This window comes from Trachinotus anak, unplaced genomic scaffold (assembly GCF_046630095.1).
Source record: "Trachinotus anak isolate AG129_WGS33_773 ecotype Australia unplaced genomic scaffold, CSIRO_AGI_Tana_v1 ptg000024l, whole genome shotgun sequence".
Classification (NCBI taxonomy): Eukaryota; Metazoa; Chordata; class Actinopteri; order Carangiformes; family Carangidae; genus Trachinotus; species Trachinotus anak.
Window position 1 is genome coordinate 16366707 of NW_027273875.1, and position 23259 is coordinate 16389965.

General features: G+C 39.1%; 1 protein-coding gene across 5 annotated transcripts; it reads right to left on the reverse strand.

The window, feature by feature from the left end:
• Nucleotides 1–23165, reverse strand: jhy (junctional cadherin complex regulator). 5 transcript variants are annotated; one of them, XM_071461177.1, is made up of 9 exons: nt 22357–23165; nt 19020–19409; nt 15817–16408; nt 12234–12329; nt 11076–11503; nt 10468–10768; nt 7271–7342; nt 5593–5700; nt 1–2846 (listed from the first exon to the last, which is right to left on the reverse strand). In XM_071461177.1, the coding sequence occupies exons 2-9, from the start codon at nt 19370–19372 to the stop codon at nt 2646–2648; spliced, it is 2151 nt and encodes a 716-aa protein (XP_071317278.1). In that variant the 5' UTR covers nt 19373–19409; nt 22357–23165; the 3' UTR covers nt 1–2645. The 5 variants fall into 5 exon arrangements, 4 of the variants coding, with proteins under 4 accessions (XP_071317278.1, XP_071317277.1, XP_071317274.1 ...); XM_071461176.1 differs by having other exon boundaries at nt 2–2846; nt 5593–5715; XM_071461173.1 differs by having other exon boundaries at nt 2–2846; nt 5593–5720; nt 7270–7342.
• Nucleotides 23166–23259: the final 94 nt, after the last annotated feature.

A 23259-nucleotide genomic window follows, 5' to 3' on the forward strand; every position in this document is an offset into this window, starting at 1 on the left:
CTGAACAAAACTAGAAAGAAAACACAATCCAACAAACAGATTCAACACAATTTTAGTACATTTCTCATTTTATTGTGAACATCCTAAAGAATAGAGCCGGTTTAGTCCTGTTGTGTAATTTGATAAGTTGATCATATGGAGCAGCAGAACAGTATCTCCTGCGTCCTAATAAACAAACAAACAAACAAAACAAAAACAAAAAAATAAACAACATTTAAATAATTTGTTGCTATTTGAGCGTTATTATTTAGTTAATTCACTGATAATTAATTAGTAATAAATAAGTAATTAGCCACTGTTCTGTGCTGCAAGATCATTCAAATCAACTTTAAATAATCTTGATCAACAGATGTCCATCATATCAGACACCACACACTGTTCCCTCTGGTCCAATAAACAAAGCAGATTAATACCACAACATTCTCAGTCAACTGTCTGCTGTCCAGTTATTACTGTGACAACAGTGGAGGGAAGTAAAGTGTTTATTGTAATCATTAATTTGAAAAACACTCTATGAAAAGTGTGTGTCAGAGCTACACAAACATACAAACACACACACATTTGAGAATTAAAGACAGCTTTATTACATGTATTAAATTGTTTACCCACAAGCAGCATCTCTCTCTGGGCATCTGCACAATAAGCTGAAATCCTCTCTTATCCTTCGTGCTGGATTTGCTATCCTTTGCTGCCTTTTGAAAAGCAATTCATGTCATCTTCAAAATGTGATTCTGATTAACAGGCAGCAGGGAAAAAAACCACATGGAGAATAGGCCATGCAGAAGGTGATCAATTAAAAGATTAAGCGTTTTGCAACACATGGACGCATCTGCATTTGGGCCTAATAGCAGGGCCATCAGCTCATTTTCAGGAAGCTTGCCGCCTACTGAAAGCGCACTTCTCACATCAAAGCATCCACGTCTGCCTTAGCTTCCCAATGGGCAGAAAGGGATGCTAATTTGGCCCCCTTCATGTATAGCAGTGAAAGACTCCTTCAATTAACTGGATTTCAATGGCAAAAAACGAGTAGGTGGGACCAAAAAAAAAGATGCAAAGAGACTCAGTCTGGATAGGGAGCGTTTCTCATTAAATTAAAAAGGGCTTGGTCATTTGTTTCAAACCGCGCATCTGAGGACTTAACACTAAAAACACAGAGCTTCAAAGAGTCCATGATGGGTTAAATAGAGACTATAATCTAATTAAAATATTGCACAGAGGTAAATAGTGCTTTGATAATGATCTGAGGGTTCAATTAGTAAAATGAGCTGCTTGGGAGTGTTGTGTGTTGGGGAGGAGTTACTACTTCGAACATGGCTACAAGACATAGGGACCAATGAACGAAAGAAAACCAGACCCAAAACAGAAACTATCCAGATCACTGTAGGTTAAACATGATGTGAATAATGTAATGTGACTAAAATGACAATTTGGGAATCACCCGGCATCAGCCAGTGGTCTGGGACAGATAAAAATGAAAACGGCTTAGAGCTGTGGGTGATTCGATGACTCCTCAGTGTCACTGTTGACACACTGTAACCATCCAATTTCATTAAGTCCAGCAGGTTTTCAGTGACATTAATCTTGCCAATGATATGACAATGACAAGTCTGAGACACTGAGCAGGTGCATACCTCTATACACAGTTATCTTATGATCACATAATATTATGTATAAATATATCAGTTAAAATCAGTTAAATAGACCAAATCTACATTGCATAAAAAATCTCAAATCTTTACAGGTTTGATCTAGGCGAGGCATGACAACAGCATCAATCCCACAGTGCAAAGATTCATTTCAGCCATTCTTGAGAGCATCATCCGACAATATACAGGTTCCTGCGCAATAGGCCCTGCAGTGTATGCAGTCTGTCTGTCTCATTTGCTACTGCTGGAGTTGGTCGCTCCAGCTTAGTGTAGAAAGTGCCATCGCCCTTTCTTTGAATGCTGATATGCGCAGGATTTGCAAACACTTCCTTCATGTCATTTTTTCGGTATAGGTGCCTCATAGTTAAGGGTCATATCAGAAAATGTAACGTGTGCCTTAAAACATGTTCACATGTTTTCACAGCAACTCTACAGAGCGCTTGCTATGACTGATTTGTTAGGGGCTCTTCATATGTTTGGACACCAGTAATGTTGAACTCTGATCAATAATCAATGAAAAGAACAGTAATGATACAAACATTGAGATCTGTAATTCAGACTAATTCAGACGAATATCAAAGATGAAGTTCCTTTATCAGTCAGTTGAAGTTTCTTGTTTAAGCAAACCTTGAGAAGTTAGCTAGTTTGTTAATTTAACTTTTTTGTCTCGGTGGCAGTTTTGAGAGTCACGTCCACTGTGGATCACTATGACAAACATTTTTGTGGCTCAGTGACAAACACACACAGATCCCACATCCATACTTCAAAAGGACCATTGCACACCTACACACCGTGAAATGATTTTTGATCTGTTAACACACAATGTTAACAGTAACACAAGACACTGTCTGAGGCTGCAGGTCTTGTCAGAGTCTTTATCTTAACTTATTTTAAAAATGTGTGCAGTGACACTGGGCCTAGCAAATCTAAAGAGGCACAAATATCTATCAGATATCAGATGTAATGGGTCTGTTACTGTAACATGAAGTGCACCTGGCCTCAGACAGCATGTGCTTTTCTGAGGAGCGACACAGCCTGCTTCTCTTCTTCATGCCGTTTTCTCAGGAACTCCAGCTGGGCCACATCCAAGCCCTGCAAGTACGGAGCATGCTCAGTGAGGCCTTCAGACTGGGCTTTCTGTCTCTGCTTTGGTTGAGACAGGACTGGGGGTTTGGCTATGGTCTTAGCATATTCCAGGGCCTATGAGTGACAAAGAGAAAGCGAGAGAGATGCATGTATGTCAGTGTACTTACTAAATCCTTTATACAACCTGCAGTCCAAAAAGGTTCTGGTCCTCCAGAAATGTCCACATCTGTCCATTATGATCTTTAGAAAATTCATGGTTGTATTTCTCTGATGTAAAATACGAGGTGCACACCAAGGCTTGGAACTTTACTGATACATTAAATATAATACAACTAGGGCTGTCAGCATGAACACGTTAATCGTGATGAGATTAAGGACCGAGCAGTTTTAAAAACATTTAAAAATTTTGTAAAATTACTCTCACAAGGTCAGATTAGTAACCATGGTAGCCTCCTGACACCTGTTTTCTGCCTGGCTAACCTGTGCTGGAGCAGGTTCAACAACTAACCAATCATCTGTGTGGAAAGATTACATCACTCCCACAGGATCCTGAAATAAACTAAACACTACATTCACATTGAAATGACAAGAAGCCTGATCATGAGCAGAGTGATAATCTTATCACATATATGATAAATGCTTGTCTCATGATCAGTTTATCACTCTGGCAGTAAAACAAGCAGCAGGCAGAAGTTTTGAGCATAACTGACCAAGATAGCTACTGGTATCAACTGAATTGTGTTTTAATTGATATTTATTACATATTGATCGATAGTGAAATTATTTCATTTTATTCCTGACAGTGATTGCTTAGTGTATTGCTTTTGAATTCCATTAAAGTATGAGACAACTTGATAAATAAAGCATAATTTTATGAATTAACAAGCCAATAATTAATAAAATGACACAGAGTGCCTGTGTTCTATCGACAGTGATAAGACTTAATTTTTCAGACTTGTAGGTTTATGAAGCCAATCATTTAACTGCACTTTCTCTGCACTGCTCCTTTCTGTCTCAGCAGAATTATCACTGACTTACCTGAATTGTCATAATGTTGATGATGATGTATTGATCATATTCATTCACAATAAACGTTTGTTGTTATACACATACAGTAAAACAGTCCCTGTTTTTCTTCCATTCTTCTAAACTGTTGGCAGTAGTGACTGTTTGTTTAATATTTTAGTTATGTTTTTTATATTATTTAGTATTCAGTATGCAGTATTTACCTAAATTAATCATCAAGTTCAGATAATCAGCTGTGACACCAGAGATCTGTACTATGAAACAGGATTTGAAGTTATTGAGGTAACAGGTTTAATTCTGGGTTTTCAGTCCTACAACAGTGGTTCACTCTTTACCAGGGTAAATCACCATGGTAACTGATGCTGAACCCCTAACTTGTTCCAGAGCAGGTTAACTTCAAAGTATGAGATCAATAATAATAATAATAATAAGTAAAATAAAGGGCGACAGATATTATTACACCAGTCGAATCATTTTCTGCTCCAGACTTTCACTCTGGTTTTAGAACAAAGCTTCTAACAAATAGTGGAGAGTTTATCACACTAAATAACTACATATCTATTAGATCTATAGCTGCATTTTAATTGTACAAAGATTATTTGATTCCCGACAGTGCTGATGCTTTCTCTCTCTTCTTGGTCACTGCACCTCAGAATAACATGAGGAGACTTTGTGACAATAACTGGAAATTAAAATTAAACAAAACTTTGTGACATATTTTTCTTAGGTTAAATATTTCTCATGATTATGAATGAACATTTCAGTCAGTTTGACCTCATCAGACCACAGGTGCAATAGTTTAGTCATGTGTTTGACGATGTTGTTCACTGTAATTAAGAACTCTCCCTCTTTCACATGAAAAGCTATCCTTGGTATGTTTAATTTGCTTCATAGTACAGGCCTCAGTTTTCCAGGATCAACAATGTTCGCAAGAACCAAGTTTTTTTTTTTATTGTGAGTCTGTAAAACATCTATGTGACATGATGACCATGCATGCACACGGACACACACATCTATAAAACACATATACTGCCATACACATGTGCACACAAATGTATGTATGTATGCATATAAAATAATTTTGTGATTTGTTTTGTAATTTTGTCAATGTTGTAATTTTTATATGATCATGTCTCATGTATGAAAATATCACCATATTACCATGTTATTGCTCTAACCTTCATGGTGGGTGATGGGGACCTCTACTGGTTACTTTATAGATGCTCTTTATTTGGGTAGGGAATATGGAACAGGGGCAACAGTTTCCACAATATCAATTAATACCACTTAACTAAAATATATCACTATATATCACACTTGTAAATTTGACCTTAATCCAAAGTTACAGGCATTCGTAAAAGTAACTTGTTGTCCTTACAGCGAAGTTGTCACTGATTTCCTTTTTATTTTGATAGTTTTAATTGGATTCCCAGTTTTGAGATAATGTATATTATGATTTGGCGCTATACAAATAAAATTGAATTGAATTGAATTGAATTTTGCCCTCTTCATTGATGTCAGTCACCTTTGTTCAATTCACAAGGAAAACTGAAATATTACACCAAAAAAAAAAATAATGTATTTCCCACTTTGTTCCACTTGATTTTCAATTGATTATGGTCATCAGGAAAAACGTTTTTCTCATTTTTTGGTTTTTGGTTTTTGACAGGAAAATGGATCATACCTTCGTACCCTGACCAACAATACTCCCCCATTCTGCAGGACAGCGAAGCGCAATAACAGGCTGTGTAAAAGGAGCTACATTTACACACACACTAAAAAGTAAAAACACACATACACTCACACACACACACACACACACACACACACACACCTTCATCCTGGGAACTTTCTTGTCACTGCCTTCCGGGTCCTTGGCTGGTAGAAAAGGAATCCTACTTATCTTTTTGTTCTGCTCGCGAATCACATTTGAATACAGCTTCTGTCGTTTCATTTTCTCAGCATGATGATGGTGAAAGAGTGAGAGAGGGAGTGAGAGAGAAGAGAGGGGGAGAGAGAAACAGAAGCAGATTATAAAAGGGGGTTTAATTAACTGAACCATTTCTCCCTTAAGGCCCTTCCCTTTGTGTCTCCCCTCGGCAGAGCCTCTCCACGGAGCCCAACAAAACCAAACACAGCTAGCCATTCAGTGGGCCTATCAGCATTTACACATATCATTCACTAATAGGCTTGGCCCTGGAGATGCACAGGACTCAATCTAGTGTAAATTGGCCAAACATGCTCACTTTTTACAACTGGGGATTAACAAAAGATATATCAAAGCACAAAGAGCACTTAACTTCTTTGGGGTACTCTCATTTGCTTTGTATATGCAATTTTATCTGTGCAACTGCATGGGGGCCTTTACATGATGAACCCAGACACTGGAAGAGGGTCAGTGGATACACAATGACACTGCTGGACATCAGGGTTTAGGCACAGGAGAGTAAGGAAACAGCTAATCATGTTTGTCCAAAAGGATTTCTACGAGTCTCTCCTTATAGCTGATATTGCCTAACAGCAAATCAATATAATGCCCTGGTACGTAGGGAAACGTGTTCTGTATCATCCTCTCTCACCTTGTTGGCTAACATTGATTAAAGGCCACAGAGGTTCTCAAATAGAGAAAGCAAAAAAATGTGGATGCTACATACCATACTCAACAGATGGATTTCTTCCCGATATTAGTGAAAAGCTCTATATAATTCATTTAAATTCATGTAAACTATACAAGACAGCTAACATGGAAGTTACAGGGCTTCTCTCTGCCCAGCAAGAAACAAAGAGTGACTCCACCTGTCTCTCTCTCAATCAGGACAGTTTGTTGTAGCTTTGTGTTTTGAGCTTATTTAGCTTGTTTTATCTTCTACATGTGATGAGAATAAGAATAGTTTAGAGAGCATAGGATGGGCTGCCAAATGCAGAAGCACCACTCTGTGGCCAAATGCAGATGTGGCTGTGTGTGAATTTATGTGTGTATCTGTTTGTGTGAGGTCTGTCTGTGGGGGCTTACTTTTACCGACAGCCCTTTCCAATGTTCAGGTCTATTTATCATTTAGGAATTTTTACATCTTATATGATTTTTAAGCTTACCTACATACCCTATATTAAATCAGCCTCTCAGCATTTGATTGGATATATATCTACTGAATGCAATCAATTATAACACTGTGTAAAAACCCCAACCTGAATTATTTTCAATATTATTTTCTGATCATTCCACACATCTGATCATTATCCTCTTTTTTGTCTGTCTCCACAATTTCCATGTTAACAAGAATCTGACCTGTCAACAGCTGCAATCCAAAATACAGGATATGGTACCACCACCACCCCCCTCCAAACACCAAAGGCCATGTTGATCATTTCAAGATGAAAATGACCCCCATTATCCAGCATCTTACTGTAATGTATCTGTGCAGTTTTGGATAAATGATGCCACATAACACAAACTAGCTGTGTAGGTCAAAGAGTTACTGACAATTCCTGTGATGCTGCAGGTCAGTACTTACTGTCTTTTCAATGGCTGTGTCGTCAGGATGCAGGCCTCGCAGATTTATGTCTGTGTTCAGCTGTTTGTATGCCTGATAGATAGATAGATAGATAGATAGATAGATAGATAGATAGATAGATAGATAGATAGATAGATAGATAGATAGATAGATAGATAGATAGATAGATAGATAGATAGCTTAGCTGTTGCAGAAACGTACAAAAGACACTGTTGAATCAAACATTATAGTACAGAGGACTCCACTACTCTATAGAAAGGTGTGATTTGAAGAAGATTTTCTCTACTGCTGATATAATGTATGGTGATGAGGATGACTACTGTGTCCCTAACAACAGTGTAGCCAAATGTGTATATAACGATGTTTGAAGAAATATCAGACAAAAATATGTCTCAGGGGACATTCCTTGAGATAAAATCTGATCAAACGTGGCACAGTGACCTTATGGGCATCTATCTGGGGTGCTCTTGACATGATAAATCCTGATTCTATTTCATGCTTAGCCACACACAGTGACTGGTTTTTGTGTTTTTAGCTATGCTAGTGACATGGCTCCAGAGATAGCAATGTTGGTATGTAAGCTGGTCAACCACTTTGGTCAACAACTAGCTACTGGACAGATTTCCATGAAATTTTGTACAGATGCCTAGAGGATGTATCCTAATGACTTAGGTAATCCTCTGCCTTTTCATCTAGCACCATAAGGTCAAAGTTTTCACTTATTCAGTGAAAAATCTTAAAAATCATGCAATGGATTGGCTCAAACGTTTGTGCACACATTCATGGTTCTTTCCAAGGTAATGAATCATAATGATCCCAAAGCATTTCTAGGGCCAGCTTGTTACTTATTAACATATCTGTGGTACAGACTGAAATGTCTCAACAACTATCAGATGATTTGTCTTGAAGTTTGGTTTAAATATGCATGTTCCTCTTTATAAGTTGTTGATCTTAATGCTACTGTGGCTACTACTAAAAACATTCCCACCAGCCTCATCTGTGCTTTGTATTTAATGCTATTTAGCAAATGTTAGCATCCTAAAAGACTAAACAAAGATGTTGAGTATGGTAAACCTGCTACTGTTAACATCGACATGTTGGTGCTGTCATTGTGAGCATGTTAGAATTAGCATTTACAGCCTCACAGAGACACAACGTGGCCCTTCATATTGTTCATTAAAGTGATTATTCACATGATCATTGCTTGTGCACTGTAGTTCACCTCTCAACAAACAATACATTCACTATTGTGATTTGGATTGTTGAGTCTGCTCAACCATAGAGGCTGTCTGGGTCATGCTAACTACCTATTTATTTATTTTTAGCCTACAACTACTTTACATTAGTTATGTATGCACCAGTTATTTTTTTTTTCAGTAGCATGGCACAAACAGCATGTAGAGTGCAAACAGTGCACAAGCTTTTCTCAGGGACATTGATGGTGAGCTGAATTGAAGTGATACAAGTAATACGGACAAAGACATTAACAGATGTACTATATGCCGTTCCTTCGCAGGTGCTGGTGATGATTTGTGTGTGACCGTGTGTACATGGGTGTATGCAATCCACAAGCTGCCCCAGACAAAAGAGCTAATCATTCCAGATTGTACTGGCTCCTTTTAGGAAGGAGGATTTCAGTTTACTTTAGCCATCAGCCGTGGACACAACAGGGTACCTTTCTTTCCAGGCCCTCTCCCCTCTCCCCCCAACCCCTAAGTCACACTCATCTGCTTTCATGCCCCGGCACTGCAGCCTGACTGCTTTACAAATTGAGCCCGTAATCTTGTCAGACATGATGGCTAACATGGTGGGAGAGATGGAAGGTCAAGGGGTGGGGAGTGGTGGGCACCACAGGAGAACTATATGAAGGTTCCTGTGTGACTGCAACCCTAAGCATTTAATCATACGTTCTAGTCTTTCCTGGGTCCACCTACCTCGACTGTTCCTTGTTAAGAGGTATGAAAATGATACAGCACTTTGCAATGTTATCAATAACATTATTGGCTTTTTTATATTAATTTAACAATAGATAGGATACATTACACATGCAATCAATTTGTTTTTGTTTGTGTCAGTTTGAGTTCAGTTTACCCAGTATGACTACAACAACATTAAGTATTTTTGCAACAGTTACCTTGCACTTTCAAATGAGTACTTCCCAAAGCCATGGCATAACTCCTAATTTGGCTTGGCTGTAAACAAGTCAACACAACTATCCAGGAAAAGGCAGGATTGCTGAGTCACTTTCCACTCGGGACCCAACTGCATAGCTCAGTCGCACAAACCAAAGAGAGGGGAGAAAACAACAGCAGCCAAATCATTAAATGCAAATGGGCTTCTTTAGTGGCCCTGCGCCTCACAGACTCTCTCCCCTCTAATCACCTTATCCTCTAACACATCTTCAAATGGCTTTTCAGAGCCTGCAGCTCTGTGGTTTATATAGTCATCATCTTATAGCAATTAAGTGTATCTTAGTGGAGCTAGACAATTAACCTGATGTTTTATGCCCTCTGTTACCAGAGCACTCCTGCTGGATTATGCAGCCCCTGCATGGAGACATCTAAGGGGATTATTTGGGACTTCAAAGGGGCATTTATTTGTGTAACCTCTTGTGTATGTGGGGATTAAAGGTGAATGCCACTCAACTGAAGAATTCATGTGTCACTTTTGTTAGGTGAAACTGCATAATGTGTTCCTATTTTCTAACTTGAACATGATTATTCAGTATGTGCTGAGTGAGTTGCGACCCCTGAGCCCTGTTTAAAAAACAGTTTAAAAAATGCATGCAGACAAATTAATTAAGTCCACCATAGTCCAGCAGCAAGTTATTCCAAGTCACTGAATGTTTGTGAAGCAGCATTAAGAACCAGAGTGTCTTGTAAATATCTGTCATATTAAGGGCTGCAGCCACATAGAGGGGGTGCATAATGGATTTATTTGGTAATGATGGGAGTTAACAGTTTTATGTTGATTTGGGACCACATATTTTCATTGAGACTCTATAGACAATGTATGCAATGCATCATGAGGACGAGCACATCTAGTGCATGAAAGACAAAAGATGTCCTCTGAATGCTCAGTGGAGTTATGTTGTTTTTTATCTGTGTGAGAGCCCAGATTAGACGTCAGATCCAGTTTCAGATACACAATAATAAGCAGAAACATGTTAATACGAATGAAGCTCAGACAGCACTGACCTTATTAGTAGCTCTTGCCCTCAGCTGCTTCTGTTTCTCCATCTGAACCAGGTAGCTGTCAGAGCCGCTTCTATGGATAGGGTTGAAGGTGTTCGCACTTTGACTGGGGCTTATTTTAGGCTCTTTTCCTGTCATTCGCTTTCTTATAGGTGGAAGAAGTGCATACGAGCCAAGGCCCCGTGATGAAGCAGTAGTTGGGGTCCTGGGGAGGTTTTGTGGAAAAAGTTTGGTGTGAACCTCATTTAAACTCCAGGTCTGGTCTTCTCCATCACAGGATAATGGCCACTGTAATGCAGTTGCCCTGAAACAAAAAAAATATTGGTGGACAGCTGAATGAAGGGTCCCATGATAATAGATAATGACCATGATAATATTTTCATATGGTGTATCAGACACAATTTTCAACTCTTTGTCTTTTTACACAGACTACAAGTTTGCTGTCATTTGTTATATGTTTTGTTGTGATTATTCAAGTGTGTTCACTATTTTGTTCTTTTTGCTCTATTTTTTCTATCAGAGGCTGAAGTCTTCCAGCTTTTTCAATGAGGTCTTTAAAATGTAAAATCTTTTTAATCTCTGGTCAGTACCAAACAGTACAACTGTTCTACCTTCGCCATTGTTCAGGGCAACTCTCCAGGTTTCTTTGGTGAAGTTGTGCATTCAGCCCTTCCCGTGACACATGGGAGGACTTTCCTGAATTTGTTTGTTGATATTCTGGGTACAAGGCAAGTTGAACTTCAGATGTTGGGCTCCAATGAGAACGACCATGAAGAGATGCTAGGTTGATGATGGCATCCTGGCCCTTCTGCGGGAGTAATGAAAGAAGATGGGATGATGTGTTGAGACTGATGTTGAGGTGGATGGTGGGGGGCAAAGGCTGTGATGAGGTCATGTTCTGAGGTTTTGGCTGAGATACAGCGGCTGGTCTTGAGTCTCCCTGCACAGCTTTGACCGCCAGGGCAGGGGGTGGCTGCTGTCGAGAGAGGTTGGGGTATTCTTTCCGCTGGGCTTTCTTCCCCTTGCTCATCTGGGTGACCTGAGGTTAGAGAAGGAGGATAACAGTTTTTCATAAATGTAGGAAGTGCGTATGTAGTGCACAGAGGTGATAATTCACAAAACCCAAACATATGTTGCTGTGAAGGTTTATATTTTTAACTCTGCTTTTCTGTTAGATATGCTAAATTGCAAAGTATAGCAATGCCTTTTTCTGAAGGTGGTGTGAGGCACAAAGTACCAACTCGAAATCTACAACACAAATTTACAACACAAACAAAACAACAAGAGACAACCATGAGCTCTGAGTAAGAGGCAAAATTCTTTCCCAAGAATAAGAAGGGCTGGCGCTCTTCTTTGCATGATCTGAGCAAATTATGTAGCACAAGGTCTATGAGTGTGTATCTCATGCATCTAATGCCACTGATTTGGCAAACACCAGCTTTTCCCATTCCAGTTGGAAAATATTCATACTCCTCTGCTTGGCAGTGTTAAGGTGGCTGCTCAAGTGCTCAAAATAACAATGCTTCTCCAATCCTCTCCTTTTTCACTCTGACTCCTCTTTTTGTTTTTTCATTTTTTTAATCGTCTCTGGCAAGCCCCAGAGAAACAATGGGTCCACATTCCCTAGAGGAAACTAAAAGCCAGGGTACTGTGTAGCCAACCAAGCCTCCACAAACACAATGCTGCAAAACAAACTAGATTTTACTAGATTTCCACACTAACGTTTGGGATGGCAGTGCCCAAGTAAACAGTGTGGGGGGGGTTCCTACCCGCAACTGTTGAGTTTTCTGGAGCCACCTCAGCTCAGGGTCTGAACTGCCCTCTTGATTTTCTGCAGTGGTCGCCTCCTTAAGACTCTCATGCACCTTAAAACAGAACATAAAAGCAAAGCAACATGCTCTTATAGAAGCAACAAAAAATATTTTTTATGTCTATACACTGGGACAAATACTTTCATTAAGACTAGTTCCAGCCTATTTATTTTTACACACATACAATATACAAGGGTATCAATATTGCATCCTATCAGTGCCTGTCAATTTACTATCTTAGTTGTTTCTAATGTATCTGTTTGTGGCATGGAAATATGTTGTGTTAATGTTGTAATGGAAAATCATTTAGTTAACTTCAGGACTTCCCCCAGGGGCACAGGAACATCTGAGTGGATCGATGGTATTGACAGGCTGCAGACTTTTCACTGAGTGCCCTTAATTCTGTGGCTGAATAGGTGAATGTCAGTTACAAGTTGATCCAGGTGTAACACATCAAGTGTGTTTGTGACTTCATCTACCACCTAGAAACCACCTAGGCCTAACACTGTTTCAGTATGTAAGCTATGTGGTGCTTGTTCAAAGAACTGAACCATACATGAACTCACTAACAACACAGGTGAATCTTTTGTTTCTCAAATGACACAGACTTTTAGACATTTGGATGCTGTTACAGATGAACCAGGATAGAACACCTGTTTGAAGATCAGGAGCAGGTGTCAGTGTGTCCAGCAGTGTATACACACACACAAATGCTTTGCACCTCTCACCTTTACCCATTCCCCCTGCCATTGCCTTTTGTCACCCATTATAAAAATCCCAATCAGTTGGAGCAAATGATCAAGCCTGTATTGCATTTTGAGCATGGTAAGCTGTGTAATATCTTTTCTACTAAATTGGGAGGCCCGTAATTGCTTCTCTGCGAGACGATGTCACAACAAAGTCTGGCAATTGCAGCTGGCTGTATTACCTCCTGTACCCTGGAAACATCTGCTTTTCGCAATGAAGACTTCAAAGGGGCTGTGGATCTTGAATTGCATTTAGCTGCTATTGTGGCCAGCCCAGGTAATCTTGATTAGGTGTTTAGACTGAGGCAGGGTATACAGTGGCAGAGAGCTCCCCAGAGCTTTGGTCTAAAGCTATTAAAAGATTGTACATTATGTTCCCCTGGCTTTGAAGTGAGGGCCTGCAAGAGGAGAAGGGACTCTGAGGGCTGAGTGCAATAGCAGAAGATTGATCTGCTACTTCTGTCTTTATCAAAGGAGGCCCATGCCCCGATGGATCCAATCATTGCTACCGCCACTCTGCCACTTGTCCAGGCTAAACATTTGCTGCATTAGGGAGTTGTGTACATTTAATAACACGTCTAATTATAACAAGTTGCCTTCAGATGGCCACTCTCTTCAAAAGACTAAATGGGTTATTTTAAAAGGGCCTTGTAACAACTGGCTCGTCTGGACTCATATTGATTTGTGAAACTGATGCGATTTGTACATGGAGTGTTGCTATCTTTTGCAAGGGGAAACAGACAAGGAAGGACCGCAGGAAGCTGAGCACGCTTGATAAAAAATGTGTGGTTATCCTAATCATGAAAAGTTGTTTTTAAGATGCCTCTCTCTCTAACCTTCACTTTTAGATTTGTCAAAAATCTAATATATGTATTATTTCTTCGATCTTCAATATTTAGTGTGTGTGAAAATAAACAGCCCCATTTCAAAACAAGAGACCAAAGAACAAAACTTAAATCTGACCTAGACATAGGCAGAAGACACTGTCTTAATAACTAACTACACTTTGTTACTCTGTAGAAAGTGTGTGCACAGTGTGCACAAACAAAGTCACTTAATCCAATGCCTTATTCAATAATTATTCAATAATCCAGGTCAAAGAGGCTCCATGATGTTTGCTCCTCAAGAGTCTTGGATCTTTGTTTTCGAGAGACCTGTCCATACGTCCATCCTGTTCATACAATTTCCATGTGTTAATTCTGTTTTAGGGTGGCTTGTCTCTGTAAGCACGTTTATCACACTGCTGCAATAAACCACGGATTTTACACAGATTTGTTCTTCTTCTAAAATTTGGTTTTAAAATTACTTTGTTTTGAGCCTGTATCCGATAAGCTTTGTTGATGCGTTTCACTGTTCCCGTTACACATCAGATTCATACATTAATCCTGTAATGACACAAGAAACAGACTACATGCAAATTGGTGCCCCCTTCTTTTATGCCCTATGTCCCTCATTAAGTAAGACACGTCTTTTGGGAGACGGAGAAATGGAAAACTAACAAGCGAATTCAGAGGGAAAACGACAAAACACAAGGGTTCAGGAGAGGGAAAGGCTCTGGCTCTGTTTACCATTGCACAAAGCTAACGGCTCTTGACTATGTAAATGGTGATGATATGAGACATTGTAGAGGGCTGGGGCTCAGATGGGTGAACAAGGTTGTTGGTATTATAGCCAGCAAACAGTCTTGTGGCCCAACAAATGGGGAATGCGGGCCATCTCGACCAATTATGCCACTGTGCCAGGTGCAGGGATGTCTAAGAGCCTATTGGTAACCGTGCGTCTCTGATGTTCTTGTTGTACACATCAGCTCATAATAAGCACTGCATAGCCAGACATGGCTCTTTTCATAAGGTGGAGGAGAAGGCAGATGAAAACAGCTATGCTCCTTTGCCAAATTAATTTTCCAGACTGGGTCAGAGCAAACATCACAGGATATTCTCTTAGTTGTTTGAGATGACAATATAAGGCTTATAGATACCAACAATAGAACTAAATAAGCATAAGCTCAGCTGATACAGAAGGAAAAATAGAAAAAAACAAAGAAGAAGCTTGAAGAAGTTGTTTGATATTCTGCTCATGAGACAAGCTGCCTTCAACTGCATATTAATAGTGTCCAAGATTAGAATTATTCAAGAGTAAAGATACTGACACTTGACTAGGAGCACAGTAAATACAGATTTCTAAAAATTATAAATAAACAACAGCATATGTACAGCCCTCTGTGTTTAAAACATCTTAACACTGTTAGGAAATGTGGCCAGAGTGCAATAGATTAAGTAACTGCAAAACACATAAGACTAGAAAAAACTATAGTTACTGCCTAAAATACACATCATCACAAACGTGCCAGTATCTTGGGGATAATATTTCTCAATCATAATCTTATCTCTTTATTTCTGAAACAAAAACAACCTAAATTGTAAAAAGAAAAAGGTAATTCACAGAGGTCACTAGATGTGTCCATCACAAAACAATGACCTGTCACAGTTTAAACTGGGATTTAAAGCACTCGTATATTTTGTCCCAGTATTTCCAGTGGTGTGTCCCCAGTCAAACTTAATCCTCAATCATGTAACTGTGACAACAGCTCAGTGGTCCAAGAATCATTAGCAATACTAGTGCAGCTCCTGGTGTCTGTTTCTGTAATTGCAACCTGTTGGAGGAGAATGTCTCTCTGATGGTTTGTTGTCACATGTCAAAGATCAAATTTCCTAGTCAAGTCATTTTCTATGACTTATTGGTCGCTATTATGCTATTATATGCTATTGGTTGAGAAAACTACATTCTGTACGCACCTCAATCACATTATGGGGCATCTCCTGTTTAAGTGAATGCGCCCTCACATAGGAGCCACATTTGGATGTGTTTCGCCCCAGGGTTGTTTTGTTGCGCTCGACTATGTCCTCCATCGGTCTCTCTGGCTTCTTGTTAGATATGACTTTAAGACTTGTCAACATGGGTGTGCTCGTGTCCTGGATGGGCTCTCCTTGTGTGCATCCCAGTGGTTGCTGGTAGTGGGTCTGAAATTCTGTAGCATCAGCTTCTGGTAATCTGCTATGTAAAGCATGGCTGGGACATGGCATGGATGTTCCTGAGCAACTCAGACCATCTTGTGGGTGTAGGCAATACGGCTGGTCAGACTCACTGCCAGCCATATGAGGACTCAGCATAACAGCTGGACTTGCATCAAGTATGTGTCTGTATGCTCCTTTTTTTTTCAGTCCCTGTGTATCACCATATGACTGACCAAAGTTCTCTTCAGGGACTTGGTAATACTCCTCGGAAGAAATCAGTGGATTCTCAGTGAAGCGTTCATTTCCCTTCAGGTTGGTCCTCCAGTTGGGGTCATAGCGCAGGTCAGCATAGGCCTCATCAGAGAGTGGTCGGCTGCAAGGTTAAAGAAAGACAACAGAATAAAGTTCACTTGTTCAATAAAACCAGCCTAAGACTGACATTTACATCAGTAAGTTACAGCTCCATTGCTAAGCTCAATTAAATGTGCACATAAAAGATGAGAAACTAAATGGAATTACAAAAGAATATGTCAATATATGTATAGTACAGTCTTACTTTCATTATTAGTAATTGATTCAATTGTTGGTAAGCAGCTTTATTAATGACATTTCCATATCCAAAGGATGTTTTACAGACACCTGAATGCCACATAGTCCTGTACAGAGAGGTCAAAGGAACAAGAGGCATTACACCATTATTAGAATGATGATGTCCTCAAACAAAGTATTAGGCCTTATCAGAGACTTCTGAAATTGAAACAGATGAGGGGGATTATGAGCCTGTATTTACAGATAATTTTCGTATTTTCACCTCCAGGCTCACTAATGAGAGTGTATTTGAGAGCTACTAGCGGGGGAATGGTTCACAAACGGCAATTTTCAGCTTATGAAATGGCTTGAAAATTGCAGGCTAAAATGCTCTTTCTGATGGTGATGAAAAGATCTCATTAAAATAAATAGCAGAGAGCCTCTTTGTTGTGCTTACTGGGAGGACGAGGGGAGCCTAATTCTCCTGCCGTGATGTTGTGCGTGGGGGGGCGGGTTGCCTAGGTGTAGGGCCCTTCACTTCGATGAGGCCAAAAGGGTAAGGGATGTCTCTCTAATGACTGAGACTCAAACAAGTTGGAGAATGCATTATAGACAACATGCAGCTAGGCGTGATGCCTCTAACACTGGCAAAACACAACAGCCCATTATTTCTTGCCCAAGATACAGACACCTAAATACAAAAGCCAGTGAAATATAGTGACAAACACTGAATGGGAAAACGAAAAACTGGTCATGCAGACTATACTCAAATATCCTTTTGCAATTTTGGAGTGAGATACGTGTAAAATATAGTGAGGAGGGATGAATGGAGTTGCTTAAATAGGAATCTTTTGCCTGAATAAGGAATGCCCATTGGGTTTATAAACTATGCAATGGCATTGTGTGAAAAGGCTTACCCGCTTTGAGGAGGCAGTAGAGAGGACTATGAGAACATGATAATGGGAATGAGACTGTGTGCACCACCTCAGTTCTATGAAATGGAGCCTTTTGTGAGAAAATGTCATGTTCATTTTCCTCTGAAACAATGTACTTTGGAAACAAACCCACACTTGGTGGGCATCAATCTGCACAGGTTAATGACAGGAAAATGGAGAATGCCCCTCTTCTATTTTGGAGGGAGATGACTATCAGACTGGGTCTGAAGGAAAGAGAGGAGGAAACAACAGTACGAGTCGACAAGACTGCAAAGACAGATGAGGTGTTGTCCTCACCATAGATGGTTACCTCACTCCCTCAAAAGAGTGAAAGAGAGATCTCCTTTACAGCAACAATGATCCATGTTAATGGATCATGAGTGACCACTTATTGTGATCCACCCAAACAAAACAAAAATCTAATTTCCCTCAAATGAAAGCTGTTATTCTGAAAGCGCCATTCACACTACAATGTACGATCAGTGCCTGCATCTCATTAAATAACTGACACAGTTTCTTTGTTAAGTGGTGAATGAAGGCTATTTATCTTTTATCATCCATGTGCTGTTTAAAAGTAAAGGGTTTGATTGCTGCTGCATCCTCCTCGTTGTACTCCATCTAAGCAGCACTATTATCTGCTTAATTTTAATTAATTTGTCACAGACAGTGAGTGACCGTCCAGTTCAATAGGCAAACTGAACAAGGTCGGGCACAAATCTCACCGTGCTGAATGGCTTATATTATGTTACATGTTTATAGAATTATTGAGATAGACAAGGCTACACAGCCAATAATGTGATCAGTCTCCAAAACAATGTCTACAGCCAGCTCATCTCTACAACCATCTAAAGTGAAATTAAGTTTTAATCACAAAATAATAATAAAATAATAATCATTTTTAATACTATTTTAACGAAGAAATAAAGAAGATTGTAGGTTCTATTTTAAGAGTCAGCCCCTTCACTCATGTCAGTTACTGCCATCTACTGACCAAACTGCAGAACTCCAGAATATCAGAATTAAACATGTATTATAGAGTCACTTAAAGGAAAAGTCTTTTTTTTTTGGTGCATCAAAAGCTAAAACCAACATGTTTTGTGTGTATATCCAAGGCTGATATATCTCACTGCTCACACAGAGCTCCACTGTGTCTAAAAACTATTAAAACACAACAATGAGCCAACACACAAACAAAAGTAAAGCACACGTGTGGATAATTTTACCTCCTCATTAGGTTTGAGCTCAGAGCCACAGATGTGGTTGGGGAGTCAGAAACTACTGAGAGACTAACTAACATCTTCATGTAGCATACCACCACTCCTGTCTTTGAACATGAGACCAAAGCCTTGTTCTGCTGAACTTTTGTATAGATATAAATCCAGAGTGTGTTCATTACAGACATATTGTATTGTATTGTATGCTGGTGTGTACATGCCCAGATGTTACTTTGAACACCATCATTTAATTGCAACACCAAACGATTTGCTATTTACTAGACAAAACATAAACTGTGTAGCTTACCTTCTTTCTCTTTCATCTACTTGTGTATCCATATATTCAGTCTGTGGGGTGGGCTTCCTCCTGGCATGGGGGTTGGATGCCACTTCTAGGCTATCATAAACTTGAAGATCTTCTTCATCATTTGCATATTCATGCTCTCCATCTCCCTGCTGTAAACTAGCAGCATTCTCCTGTTGAGGCAGCATGTGTTTGTTTTGATCATGGTGGCCAAGACGATTTTGTAGCTGCTGTTGATAGGCTCTCTCTTGGGCCAAGCTCTCTGTGTCAGAATCCCCACTCTCCCACTGGTTGGCTTGTCTCAGAGAAGGATGCTTGCTTCGCTCAGTCTTCTCATGTTTGAGTCCTTCATCCATGTTTCTGTTGTAGGTGGAGAGTCTGCTTCATGAGGATCTATGTAATTGTGAAAATTGTAGCTTTATTGGAAAGGTTTAAAACAAGGCTGCAAGAGGAGATTAAGAATGTTGAATATCATGTATTTGTTTCAATGCTTTGAACTGCACATTTCTGTAAGTGAAAAGCACAGGTTTAAGATATGGAACATCAATATCCTCACAGTCCAGCAGCCAAATCTGCTGTGTCTACTTTCAAGGTCACAATGTGCATTCAAATTAGACTACTGATAGTGGAAATTATCACAGAGAATTCTTTAAAGGCCTTTTCACAGCCAACAGTTTCACTTGTCATGGTAGGACAAGCACAAGTGTTAATTGTAACATTAAGTATGGCTCAGTTCAAGTGATTCGATAATGCTGAATTCACACAATGTTGGCAGAATACTTTGTCAGTAAAGAAGAAAAATAATTCTTGAACCAAGTTAGTGAGGGTGTGTGATTTTTCCATTGACATCAATGGATGTCAGGCAAGCTCAAACAGAAATCTTCCTCTTAGCATTTCTGTAGCTGGGTAATATCTATTCATGAGATTGTCCCTTATTAAAAATGTATATTGTTTACAGTTACATTGTTGTCACTTACTATGATTTTGTGTCTCTTCTACAATTGTAAAAAGACTTTAATCTTTTAAGCTTTGTTACTACACTTCCTGTCCCAGTTTGTAAATCTGGAGGGACTATATGTAGAGTGGGGTCCAAAAGTCTGAGACCACTTTCACATTCAAGTGAATAGGAATTAGTCTCTGATTATTATTATTTTTTTTTTACTTTTTTTCATGCCAGTTTAAGATTTTCCTGTTAAGTGTAACTGTTCTGTTGTACCACAAGGTGGAGCCACATGATGTAAAATTATGGGTAAGGCCCACCTTCCAACAGTGCAACATCTGCTAATTTAACAAGCAGTTTTGAAATGTCCAAATCTCATTTTAACATGAATTCAAATCTCCAGCTTTCTTGAGTATGTTTCTGAGGATGTGAAATCGTGTACACTAAGTCTGTGGCATAAAAGTGTTTAGTTTAAACACTCCAACAATAGATTCACTATTCATTTTCAAGATGCATTTAGCTTCTCCATCTAAAACTGTAAATTACAGAGTTGGCCTTTTTTAATATTTTGAGTTTGGTCAATAAGCTTCAGCTGAAAATAAAAACAGTGTAACCAGAAAATACTCAGACCACTTCAATTGCTTCACATTTTGTTATGTTGCAGCCTGATTGGAAATTATTTGGAAAGACACACACTTGTTCCACAGCTGAAAAATTGATAAAAAAAAAACAAGCATAAACTAGGCCATGACATGGTCTCAGGTGAGCTCAGAGACCAAACTGTGTCGAGGCACAGATCTGGAATTATTTAACATCAAAACCATGAACTAAGTTAGCATTTCTGCACCTCCAGTTCCCTCGTCACAAAGTCAGTGGGTTTCTGGAACAAGCTCAAGACATTTTCACATTTTATTCTACACTATAAAATACATCAGTAAATACCCCCATCGTGATTTCTTTTATCTTTTACGTCTCTTAAAAAAGGCGGTTGCTATCAAGTGGCTAAATGAGACTAAAAAGGTTGAAAGATCTATTCACCACTCAGTATTGTTGTGTTTAACTTACACTCTTACAAATTATTACTAACTTTGTAAGAAGACAGGGTTTTGTAGAGGGGGTCAGAGCTAAATCAAAATACAAGTTGAAGTTTAGTGGCGGTGATGTTGAACTCATTTGACTGTGGCGCAGTTGGTTACTTAATATTAGCTTTTTACTTCTTGCGAATGTATTTAGGCTTCAGAAATCATGAAAGTGGTGTTCAGATTATTCTCATGAACAAACATGTACCTATCATAAACTTTTGTTTGTCACAGAGCTTATTTTCTGCATTAATTCAAAAACCAATAGAAAAACCCACTGGATTTTTGTTAAGGGAACCAGGGTGACAGAAATAAGTCAACCCTGCAGCACTATGAAAAAAAAAAAGATCTCCTTTAGGCCCTCCTAAAAGCACAGCCACTCTTTCCGCCATCTTGGTTCTGCTTGAAAACTAATGTGTCTTGCCAGGTTTAACATTTTCGTCTCACTGCACCTAAGTGAGTGATTGTGGGCAAAAAGAAAAAAAAAACAATTGTGACTTTTCATTACAGTAAAACAAAAAAAGAAAAGAACAGCAAGGATGGAGCCAATAACAATAATTGCTCTCTAAATGTCCTCATAAGCAATGTTAGTGAGCCAACAGTGCACCAATACCATAGTATTGATACATAATACTGACAAATTGATTTATAATACAGAATTTACACACTGATTGCAGCCATCTTCCAGTCAGAGATCTGTTATTGAAAAGGTTAAATAGCTTAAATATCTTTAAGGGCAAAGTCAATAGTTTGATAGACAAATAATTTTTAAGGAATACACAAAATATTTTTTTCGTACAGACATGTAGAAATTAAATATCTGTGATATATTGTTTGTTGAAAGAGAACAGTGAGTAAAACCAAGGATTGTAACTCTAATATTTTCATTTATAGTTGGCTTAATGTCAGTGAAATTTAAGTTTTCATCGTTTTGCAGGACACCACTGGACACCTCACTGTCACCTAACCTCACAACCAAGTTAGATAAGATAGAAAAACGGATGTGTATTTTCTCTGTTGAAGCTCCCAAAATTAAAGAAGAAAACGATAGAAACGTTGCATAATGTTTACCGTTTGTGAGGTGGAAAATTGTTGCGTTGTCTATTTTCTTTTGCCATCACTTTGCCATAAAAGCTAACATTATCCGTCGGTTCGCTTAGCATCATATGCTTCGCCAAACGACGCTAGCGCATGGAATATAACTAAGAGGAAACCAACTACTGCATTTCTTGTATTTACAATGATCATTAAAATAGCACTTAACTGTGTCATTCATTTTATTAAACATTCACATATTAAATGAAGTCGCTCAAATACTCACCTATTTTCTTCTGTCATTACTCTCTACGCAGCACTGCAACCATGGCAACGTGACGCAAACATGTTCGTTAACATGTTGCCAACGTGATTGGCTAGGAGGTGCATGGTTAGGGTTGGCATTAGGACACAAGACCGGTAAGAGGTACGTAGGTTCGTATTAGCGTAAAGGTAAACACATGTAGACGGAGAAACGGTTACCTTTCCCCTCAGTCTGCTCTTTAGATTGAGGCGAACCCCGCCCGCACATGATGCCTTAAAATGCCGACTTTCAACAACAGATGTCACGCATACAAATACACCATGGCTGGACTAGGCGGCAGACATTTTCTCACAGCCGAGAACACTGGTGTAACTTTGCATTATTAGTGGCTCCGATGCCAAGAATGTGTGCACAATGAAACATCCAGATGAGGTCCCAACATATAAACGTGCTTTTTCCTTATTTGTTGACGTGTATTCGTGTTTCAGTCGCAACTGCTTGATAATTTTAAATAATTATAGGAAGACTCGACATAAGCTCAAGTTTCACGTATTAAACATGTAAGTTGTACCATGTTTAAAGTGTCTAAAGATTCTTCTACACTTTTTGCCCCATATACATTTGAGATGACCCAGAATCAGTAATTTCAAAACATGTCCTCTATAGTGCACAACCTGTCCAACATAATATTGAGTTTTGTTTTTGTTTTTTTAAAAAGTGAAATTTTTACCTCAATACAAGTCAACTGTGTATATATTTAACCCCTTTCTGAAACGAAGCTGGTACATTGTTTCGGCTCAATCACTTCAGTCCAAACCCATTTCAATTACATTACATTACATGATAGAAGCTTTACAGTTGATCCCATTTTAAAAACACAGCAACTGAGCAAATCATTAAGAGGCATTAAGCTGAAGTGCTCTG

What these genes read in the sequence shown, in the direction of transcription:
- jhy (XM_071461173.1), bottom strand. Translation starts at nt 19,372, where the DNA reads ATGGATGAAGGACTCAAACATGAGAAGACTGAGCGAAGCAAGCATCCT. An exon ending in TGCCCCATAATGTGATTGAG is followed by an intron (nt 12,330 to 15,816) that starts GTGCGTACAGAA and finishes TTCTGTTTTAAG; the next exon opens with GTGCATGAGAGTCTTAAGGA. An exon ending in AGAAAACTCAACAGTTGCGG is followed by an intron (nt 11,504 to 12,233) that starts GTAGGAACCCCC and finishes CTCTAACCTCAG; the next exon opens with GTCACCCAGATGAGCAAGGG.